This window comes from Pygocentrus nattereri, chromosome 27 (assembly GCF_015220715.1).
Source record: "Pygocentrus nattereri isolate fPygNat1 chromosome 27, fPygNat1.pri, whole genome shotgun sequence".
NCBI lineage: Eukaryota > Metazoa > Chordata > Actinopteri > Characiformes > Serrasalmidae > Pygocentrus > Pygocentrus nattereri.
In genome coordinates this window covers 18,534,090-18,545,000 of record NC_051237.1, presented here as the reverse complement: position 1 = coordinate 18,545,000, position 10,911 = coordinate 18,534,090, and the positions used below count along the sequence as shown (strand labels likewise).

At 40.5% G+C, this 10,911-nt stretch overlaps 1 protein-coding gene across 2 annotated transcripts in view; it reads left to right on the top strand.

Annotated features, from left to right (window-relative positions):
- The window catches only part of wipf3 (WAS/WASL interacting protein family member 3), an 11,887-nt gene extending 985 nt beyond the window's left edge, over positions 1 to 10,902 (top strand). For both annotated transcript variants that reach the window (XM_017693834.2, XM_017693833.2), the window contains exons 2-8: positions 2,834 to 2,915; positions 4,635 to 4,767; positions 5,500 to 5,652; positions 7,204 to 7,926; positions 8,454 to 8,594; positions 8,959 to 9,060; positions 9,478 to 10,902. In XM_017693834.2, the coding sequence (XP_017549323.1) occupies positions 2,850 to 2,915; positions 4,635 to 4,767; positions 5,500 to 5,652; positions 7,204 to 7,926; positions 8,454 to 8,594; positions 8,959 to 9,060; positions 9,478 to 9,518 (1,359 nt within the window). In that variant the 5' untranslated portion in view covers positions 2,834 to 2,849 and the 3' untranslated portion in view covers positions 9,519 to 10,902. The remainder of the gene's footprint in view (positions 1 to 2,833; positions 2,916 to 4,634; positions 4,768 to 5,499; positions 5,653 to 7,203; positions 7,927 to 8,453; positions 8,595 to 8,958; positions 9,061 to 9,477) is intronic.
- The last annotated feature ends 9 nt before the right edge of the window (positions 10,903 to 10,911 follow it).

Below are 10,911 nucleotides of genomic sequence, written 5' to 3'. Positions count from 1 at the left end.
TATTCCCTGTTATATCACCGCGATTGATTTTCTGCGTGTTTTCTTCAGCAGTAAGCAGTGTGTGAGCAGCACTGTGTGTAAGTTCCTAATGAGACTCTGGGGAATCACCCGGGTGTCGTCAGGAAGCAGGCTGTTGTCAAGTGGCACGCTGCTTCTCCAGGCCCGGCACAATGAACTTATGCAACTTATGCTGGGGCCTGTGCAGCTGAAGGTTTCCCTAAGCCATTCACATCAATTCCAGTGATGTTCCTGGAGCGCAGAAACAAGCACAGGATTTCCCCTACTTCATGTTCGTACCTCACTCTTGAAAACTAAATAAGGTTCCAAACGGGTTTGATGGAAAAACCTTTAATTGCTATAAACCAGGACTGAAGTCGCCCATGTAAAACGTATAGAAAAACGATGTTTGTACAACTTCTCATTTTAAAAGATCTTTTAGGTTGTAAGTACTTTAAGGAACAAAACACGTGACATAATTTGATAGAAGAAACCTGAAAACCTGATTTGCAACCCACCTCCTTCTTTACTTCCATATTGTTTCATCTTTTTGGCTCTTGGCCTACCACAAACATTTTGGCCCCTCAAGACAAAAGTCTGGGCACCCTTGCTATAGACCTTTAACAGGAGGATGTCCTTTTATCTTCAAGAAGATACACACATGTCTCATTTATGGCAGTGTTTCATTAAATAACCACCCATGGCAGGATTCTGTAGGGAACCAAAGTGGTTCTTCATGGCGTCGCACCAAATAACCCTATTTTTCTTAAGTGTGTGCCTCAGAAGCATGTTGTGTGAATAAACTGGTATGAACAGGAGCTCTGTGGTTTCAGTAAAATACAAATTTTACTTTTCAGCTCTGTCCTCTAATTTATGTACTTGAAATAACTTAAACCCAACACATTCCAGACTGCTAACGGCTTTTTAAGGAAGCTGCTGCTCAGCTCTGCATTTACCCACAGAATGTAGCGCTTCTGCCACTGAGAGACTGTGGGCCTCGCCAGAGGTTAGGCAGCTACACTTCCCAAACAACAGGCTTCATTGTTGATTCCTGATCTCTCGGGCTCTTGGAAGAAGTTCCCATTTAACACTGCTCTGAGACCAGCGTTTTCACTCTCACAGAGGGCTAAGGTTACGGCCTGCATGACGAGAAGCAGAATGTAACAGAACGGCTTCTGCGCTGATCTCTCCGGGACCTTTTTGTCGGCCATTGTGGGAGAAGTAGCTGGTTTTACCCTTGAGAGGAAGCAGAATTCCTGTTGGCCGCATCTCATGATGGACAAATTTCCTGCCAAGCACAACTTGGAGTCTCATGGCGAAAGAAGTGGGGGAGGTCACTGTGACATGAAAAAACAATGGACCACAGCATGTCCAGGCTGACGTTTGGAATGTGTAACAGTGTAGAGGGAGAGAAACAGAGCAAGACAGAGACCGAAACCTGGGCCATCATGATGAATCAATATAATAATTAATTTTTTTGACATTTTCTTAGTGGATGATAGAAAGCACTATATTAATTGTGTAAGTAGTCAATGTCAATTTTCTGTCCTGTCCAACCCAACAAAACAAGACAGAGAATACGGAGATAATTTTCTATATGGTTACTGCGATAAATAAAAATTAGGCTCTACCAGAATCACGCGCAGAAAGAGCGAGAGAGTCCACACTGTTACAAATGCTTATTTAGGAAAGGCAGTGGTTCTATATAGAACCATGAACACTCATTTGAATGGATAAATGGATCTGTGAGTGGTCAAATGATTCTTTTCTATGATTAAAAAACACAGTTGTATATGGATCTTTAAGAAGGGTTCAACGATTAGTACAAGTCAAAGAACCCTTTTCCAGTACCACTTGGAACCTTTTTTCTCTGAGAGTGAGAAGAGGCTGTGGGAAAGCTAGTACAGGGCCAGCAATGAAGACAGAGAATCACTAGTGGTCAAAAGTGTTTTCTGATAATGCCAAGATTTTTAATGCTGAATGTACAGCAGTGAAACACGTCTGGTTGTCTGTAAATCTTAAAAACATACAGACAAATATTAATTTTAATGGGAAATGGGTAACTTCTAGTCTTTTACTGTGGCTACTGCTTAATTCAGTCATTACTGAGTAATACATTTTACGATTAATAACTATAAAAAGAGTCCAAAAGAGATAAAAATAGAGCAATCTAAAAAAAAAAATAGAAAAATAGATTGGATTATAATAAGTCAATAGTGTATACATTACAGTTTTTCTCCTATATGTTTCTGATGTGGGGGCAGTAGAATTGAATACTACTCCAAGATGTTAGAATCCACAGGACTATGACCAAGAAGAGATCCTCTAATTTTATTGTTGTGAAATTGAAGCACTGCATTGTATTTGCATTGATTTTCAAGCCTTAGGAAATCATAACATTGGGGTTCAGGGGTGTACCGGACATGTATTGTGATTAAACTGCATCAGTATAGTCATATTCAATGAAGTGTGGGCTGTTTTTTAGCCAAAATAAAGCTCTTTGGCTATTTCATTTGATCTTGAATGTATTATTTTTATTGTATATATTCCACTCCTATGTAAAACATGATCGTGAGTTCAGTATATTTAAAAAAAAAAGTCAGACCAAAATAACTGAATCAAGCTTCTTTTTGTGTGGTGAAATTTGAGGTGTCCTTCAGTTGTTTACAAAACTCACGTTAAGCTCAGGGAAGAATTGTACACCCCTTACAGAGTTGTGCTGTCAGATCAAATCAAGGTGCATGGAGAATTCAAAACAGTTAAACCCTGTGGATGCCAGTTAGTGTGTGGGGTTATGTGGTATATGTGAGTGGTTTACTATATGTGTATTTTACAGGTTTTCAAAGGCAGCCATGCCTGTCCCTCCTCCACCACCTCCCCCAGCACCTCCGCCACCACCCCCACCAGCTCAATTACAGGTAACACACACACAAACCAACAGATAAACCACAGACATGCAACAGTGCACGTGTATGTACACTTTCGCAGTCACACACATCCATTCTGTCACTTCATATTGCCACATTCCTCCTGTGAACCACCTGGACAGATCTGCATTATTAATTAGAGATAAAATTACTCACACACACACACTCACACACACACACACACACACACACACACACACACACACTGGGGCAGACGGCACTCAGTGGTGTCACATTTTCAGAGTTGGCTCTCTACAGTCTCTCATGGTTAATTCATGCTTCTTTTTAACTCACTCGCTACGCAGCGCCCCCTCTGGTCCTTCTGAACACTGCAATATATTTATAAGCACCTTTGAAATTACCTAAAGATGGTGTATGATAGCAAATCATAGGAGACCTTTAAACAACATGTGAAAGTCAATATTAATTGAAAGCAGTAATAAAAATAATAAAAACACAATGCACTATATACTAAACTACTATACAGAATTTGGTTTCATATAGATGTGTAATTGTTGTAAATTGATAATTACAGTATAGAATCTATAGTATATAATAAGTAAGAATCCTTCAAATATTCAATGATTTTTGAGCATTACATAAAACTTTAAAAATTTAAATCCAAATTTTAATAGTTTAATAGTTATTACTGTATACTACATAATATTTCAATTATATTGTATATACAACAAAGTGATGCCATTGGTGTTACGGTAGATAAAGTGCAGATAAGCTCACTGGACAAGAAATGTGTTGCATATATTATTTCTTTTAATTCAGAATTTTTGGTTATGTGTCCCCTTGCCTTCATGACCAGTCCTGTCAAGTGAGTAATGCTCTGGTCTCCTCCTATTCTTTCTAGCTTTCTGTTACAAATTGGGTGCACATATCAGCCAGAATTTGTGTGCCTATTTTAACATTTAACCTGACGTTTCAAACGGAGAGTTGGGCTTAATGGCTGGTGATTTTGCTGGTCAAAGTGCTACAGTGTCCCATCATGTCTCTTCAACCGGTGATGCACACCCTGCAATTTTAATCCTGGAATGAGGGAACGTCAACGTTGTGTTCTGCTTGGACATTAAGCACAAAGATAGTGAAGGAGAGAACGACAGTCGGACATAATGGAAGTAAACGAGTCAAACAAACAACAGGGCTGGAACACTTCAAACATGAAACATATCAAGCAAAGACCAGCAAGACATCTAATGACAAGCAGTGCATCCAACAAAACGCACAAACAAACAAAGACCAGCCAAAACAAAGGGCAAACACGGGGCTTATAAAACACAGGGATAACGAAGGACAGGCGGAAAACAGGTGGCGACAATCAGGGGTGGAATCACAAAACAAGGGGCCAGACTAGCAAACCAAAACAAAGAGCACGAGGAGAGAGCATATCAGAGGGATCCTCGTAACCTTGTGGAACTGAAGATGGTTTGCCAAGAGAAATGGGTCAAAATTGAACCACAATGCTGCAAAAAAGCTAATTACCTCTTAACATTTGATATACAACAAAGTACTAATGCTACTGGAAGTATATTAAATAACAAAAACAAAAGGGTCGGAATATTTGTTTCCCCACTCTCAATGTCTTGAATGTGAAATGAATCTTGGCTATATTCTTGTTGACAAAAGTGTTAGAGTGTCATAACAGCTATCATAAATTCACTCACTCATCTCTCTCTCGCTCTCTCTCTTCTCCTCCTCCAGACACAATCTGAGCCTCCTAAAATCCAGCACTCTGAGGGAGGAGGTCGCTGTGCGCTCCTTGCAGACATACACAAGGGGATCAGACTGAAGAAGGTCACTCAGGTCAACGACCGCAGCACCCCTGTTCTCGACAGTGAGTCCAAATTAGATCATCTCACATTAAATCTGCCAGGTTTATGTGATTCAGTTTGGAATGAAGAAATGAAGTTATGGTCACTTGGGCTCAGTCAGTTTGTTTACAGGCTTGACTGTTTGTGTGTCAAGGCCCAGTCAGATGATCTGATTTAGACTGCATAATCTTACACCTAGAAAACATAAACATCTAGACTGTTTGATTTGATAGTTTGGGCAGCTCTGCCTTTTTATCACAGTTAGATCACGCTGTCTGAGTCATTAATGAAGTTGTTTCTTGGTGACCTGAAAAACCAGTTAACAAATAACCTGTGTTACAAGAGTTTTAGAGTACCGTTTCAGTTCTGCCTAAGTGGTACACATTCCTGAGCTAAGGTCAGAAATGTTGTGTCAAGATAGAAATGTGCACCACATCTGCATAATTACTCAAATATGAAGATGTGTATAAGACCAATTCATACTGTGAGAATGGGGAGAGAGGAGAGAGGGAGAGGGTTCTGTTTGCTGATAAGTCCTGGCTTATCTGTGACAGAGCTATATTTAATGCCAAGGTCCACCAGTGGCTCTCACTCACACGTGTCATTATAGAAAGGAATGCAGAGCAGCAGATACAGACTACAGACAGATGGAGAGAAGTGAGGGAATGAAGATGAAACAGAATTCAGGGAAGCGTGCTAGATATTAAACCCGAACCAACTGGCTGTTGTATGTGTGTATACCCCTTAATCTGCAGAGCTCAAAGTGAGCAGTGTGGATGGCAGTGGGAGTGGTGGAGGCTCTAGTGGACCACCTTCACAGGGACCCACTCTGAGTGGGCTTTTTGCTGGAGGGTTTCCTGTCCTTAGGCCAGTTGGACAAAGAGACAAAAGCTCACACCACAGTTCAGGTACGCCATCTAGTCCTCATACGCTGTCGTATTGTTCAGAGGTTCACATGAAAAAGTGCAGGCATGGCGTTTTATTTTTGGTGCATTATTTACTAAAAATAATGGCCTTTTATTTCATCATTGTCCTATAGAAGTTTTTTTTTTGAGATATGCTTCCATTTCAATCAGCACTTCAGTCCACTGACAGACTAGATATGTGTCTTAAATCCAGTCTAGATCCAGTCAGATCACACACTCACTTTCTATAGTGTTATAAACTATATTTAAAATAACTGTACTAATAATAATTTACCTTGTTGCTGTGGCAGTTTAAGAGCAGCTCCTGTACTGTATTAAGAGACAACTTGTGATTATGATTTCGTTGCAGTTAACAGATCTGCTGTTTGTGCTGTCAAATTTACACGTGCTGTAAAAATGTTTAAAGAGGAATAAGAGAAAATGTATATACACTGTGTAGACCAAAGTATTGAGATATACCTCTTAATTATTGAGTTCAGGTGTTTCAGTTACACCCTTTGCTAACAGGGGAATAAAATAAAAAAGTAGACCCTTTTCTGTTCCAGCATGACTGTGCTCCAATGCACAAAGCAAGGTCAATAAAGGCATGGGTGAGTTAGGTGTGGAAGAAACTGACTGGCCCACAGAAAGCCCTGACCTCATCAAACACCTTCAGGATGACCTAGAACAGAGATTGCCGGCCCTCTTGTCCAGTATCAGTGTCTGGCCACACAAATATGCCTTTGAACGAAAAGGCAGCAATTCCCACAGACACACTCCAAAATCTTATAGAAAACCTTCCCAGAAAAGGAGAAGCTGTTATAGCTGCAAAGAGGGGGCCAACTCTGTATTAATGCCAATGGATTTAGAATAGGATGTTATAAAAGCTCCTGTTGGTATAATGTGTAGGTGTCCCAATAGTTTTGTCCATATAGTGTATATACATGTATACTTCTTTAACATTTCCATATGTGTCAGAACTGTCCTATCTAAAGGCTTTTAATTAATTTAATTACATTTGTTTTACGATTTTACAATTTTGGTGGCTTAAAAATGCAAAGCATCTGAATACTAAATAGAGAAAGGAATACCAACATATTGATATTATATCAATATAATATCATTATATTGATATTATATCAGTGTATAGCAATGTTCAGAGTGTTTTTCCTACTACACAGTTTACATTTGTGAGGAATGTGAGGTTTTGATTCAGGCAATCATTCAGACAGATTGCGATGCAATCCTTGAAACACAGGGGCAGCGAATCAACTTCTGTCCTTTCGTTAAATGAGAGTGGCAGCAAAGTGAGAGGAAGTGAAGGAACCAATAATAACAGAAGACAGCTGTCTGTTACACAAGGACTAGCCTGTGATCTTGATCCTAGTTAATTAGGAAAAAGTAATAATTGATAGGTGAACTGATTTATCAGTTACAGAAATGATCATTATTTGCGGCTCTCCTGGTGATAGAGCTGATAAGAGGACATGGTAGAACTGAAGTCTGTGTGTTTCTGTCCCTCTTTGTGAGTATGTGTATTTGTTTGTCTGTCAGTGTCTCGATCTGGCTCCTCTGCCAGTCTGAAGCAGCCGCTGTGGAACATGCCCTCACAGGGAGAAAGTTTAAGGCGCAGCACCCCAGACCTCTCTCCTTCCCGCAGACCTTTAGAGAGGTCCTCCTCTCTCAATAAAGCACGCCCCGCCTCCTCATACACAGCTCCACCTTCTCCCAGCCAGCCTGCACTTCCGAGCTTTAAGCCTCCATCCTCGGCACCCAACTCCACACCTCCTCCTCCTCCACCTCCTCCTTTATCACTTTTTCCAGAACGGGCCAGCAACAGACCTCCTCCTCTCCCTTCATGTCCACCTCCACCCCCTCCTTCCCAAATCACCAAGCCCACCTGGTTACCTGTCCAATCACACTCTATCCCTATGCCCACAACTCCGCCTCCACCCCCACCTCCCTCAGCCCCTCCCTCCTTGCTTCCTGATAGGTCATCTGGGTTTTTCTACCCCCCACCTCCTTCTCCAGTCCTATCAGATGCTAAGTTTGGGAACTGCAGGGACTTGGGCTCTCCTCCTCCACCTCCTCCTCCGCCTCTGCCTGCATCTTTTGCGCCCAGCCTTCCCTTGTCTCTACCCTCACCTCCACCACCACTGCCTCCTAAAGCTCCAACCATACCCCCACCATCATACAGGCCTGCAGTTCCCCCACTACCCCCCTCTTACCCCTGCACCTTGCCCAGCCGGAGGCCCCCTGCAGTACCCAGGAGTGCAGGTACAGTCTCATTCTGGTTTCTGTCATTATAATTTCTTTGTCTGGGTCGTAATGAATAAGGACTGTGTTAGATAAAGACCGGCCTTAGCATCTTATCGATGATGACACTAAAGCTGCTTAATATGCCACAGGAAAGAAAAATCAAAAAATATATTTCCTTAATATCGCTACAGTTCCTTCTAGACTACAATGAGATCATATAGAAAGAAAAAGAAGACCAAGTCATCCTAGACACTTTATCTTTGATTGAACTGTTATCTCACCTCATCTCATTCCTTTTTGTCTATTGCTATTTCTCTTAAGATTCCTTAAGAGAAATAGCAATACACAGAAAGTAATGAGATACAGGCCAGTCTTTATCTGTGTCCCAACAGTGATTTATATTGTGTATTTATCACGAGATACATAGCAGTGTATATTAGCAGTGATATTTTGTTCATATGCATTGTTTATGCAGTCCTGATTAAAATGGCCTTTGATTCAGCTTGGGTTTAACAAGGTGTCCTAAAACCATGATTCATTTGCAGGCACTGGCCGATTGGCTCCTCCCCCTGCCCCACCTGCTCGTTCTCCTACCACTGAATTGTCCTGCAGAATCCCACCTCCTCCCCCACCTCTGCCTCCAGCTCCACCCAGCTCACTGAGGAATGGACTCCTCCACAGCCTCGGTAAACACCCTAATAATAATTAAGAAATGGTCAATTGGATCAAGGAAACAGAATTGTTGCTAACGCAAGTTAGCATTAGTGAACAAGATCAGAAAAACATGCCTCTGTTGCTATAGCAACTTCAGCATCCTCTGGTTGTATTCAAAGCGGGACTTCAGACTGAAGTCTGGTTATGAATTTTATAGTTGGCAGTTCAACAGTTAATGTAGCTGATTAGCTACTTTACCTGATAAAGTGAGCTACGAGAGTGAAAGTATGAAAGTGTAAATGTTTCAGAAACACTGAGTGAGAGAACTAATATGCTAATTATTGCTTTCATACCAAGCCACACTCATTATTTTCAAAATCATTACATTTTATTTAGATGACTTTGAATCCAAGTTTCAGTTCCACCCAATTGAGGACTTCCCTCCTCCTGAAGAGTTCAAGCCCTTCCCAAGAATATACCCAAGCAAAGAGAACAGAGGTACAACATATCTTTATATCTGTGTGTGAATATGGTTTGTGGAGGATAAACAGTTCCAGGTTCGCTCCCATTAAGCTTCTTGCTGATAAAGTGCATATATACACAACCTTGAACCAGATTTGCAAACTGTCAGTGTCTCTTAGACACGATGTTCTGAAATTTTTCTTACACTCTGCTTACATGTTGTTCATAAAACGTACAACACTTAAAAACCTTAAATTGAGCTCAGCAACAAGTGTACACAGCCAGACTGAGTAAAGCAGAGTGAGGTTGTCTTTAGACCCTTATAGATTTCAGAAATTTGGTATTACTCTGATAAAGGAATGGTTTAGTCAGTAATGCTAATATAAAGTGCATAGCGTCATCATTCACTTTGCGTCCTTTCATTTAAAAGCGTGATATTCTTTTTCCCCACAGTGGCATCTCAGCCTCCTGGCATGAAGACGTATTTAAGATGAAAGTACAGATGTCATGCTTGGTGATAAACTACATCAGACCAGAAAAAATCCAAAGTCATCTCTGGAAATTCGTGCAATGTGTTGCCTCAGACACTGAATTTTCATTATGGACTTCTGGATCTAATTAAACAAAAGACTTTTGGCAATAATGTGCAGCATCCTAACCACTAACCAAAGCCACAGGCCTGATTTTGGAAGAGCTCTCACATTCTTGGGATAGTGGAGTGACAGTCCATCTCTAAAGGTCATAGTATTTAAACTGACATTAACATTAGCATCTTCTGGCTGTTTATACTGTATAACACCTAACTTTTCCTACAATACCTTTGAATGGGTCTCTGCCACCGTATCAGTCCTAGGAGCCGAAGGACGCATCAGCGGAAAGGGTGAAGGGCAGACAGAGATTATGCTTTTTTGTGTAATATATATCTAAGAATGGTAAGTTGATGATGTTTACAATGATAAGTCAGTGCTTTCCTCAAAAACAGATAGTGCCCTCCATGCTTCCGCCAGGTTTAACAAGACAGCAAGAATGCTTTCAAAAAACGTTAATCTGCCACTAATGCGGCAGAACTCTAACAGCTATATCTTATGGCGAGACCTGACGAAGAACACAACATCTAATCTAGTCGCTCAACTGGAACTATTTAATTTTATCATTTGCAAGTCTTCTGTCCATTTGACTCTTGAGGCTAGTGATGTTTATGTACATCACTGTGCTCCCATTCAGGTGGAAGTATGCAGGTGAATGAAGTAAACAGAGCCAAGAGCTTTCAAACTAATAGCTAAAAGATGTTTTGCTACAATTTTCACATGAAAACCTGAGGACGTGTTGATTTGAAACTATTGTTATGTCTTTTGTATAAGGCCATTTTGACCCTGAAACTGATTATCATTTTATGTTCTGTGATGGAGCCTTGAGAGGCCATGTTTGCACCACACCTTTTGTAAGATACACACACAAAAAACGAGACACACCGTGAAAAGAGAGCAGCTGTAATGAATCTAGACTGACTGAACCTCTATGAATTAAACTAATCTTAACCTGCTTTAATATTCCCCAATTCACACCACCTAAAATTATATTTGATCAAAGAGGCAGTGCTCTGAATAGCAAAGCAGAGGACATTTTACTTACATAGTAAAATGAAGGAGACTGTTTATATGAGTGTGTTGGTTTCTTTTTGTCTCTTCAATATCAAATATGAATGCATATATAAATTTTATATAAGATGCAGAACAGTTTAGTCAGAATTTTGACTGATCGAGTTGTATAAAGACATGCTCACAAAACACTCTGGGAAACAGTGCCATCAACTGGAATGAATATCAGTGTAAATCACTGTTGTAACTCATGTCTGAATAAATAACTGTCTAACTCAAATTTACTGGA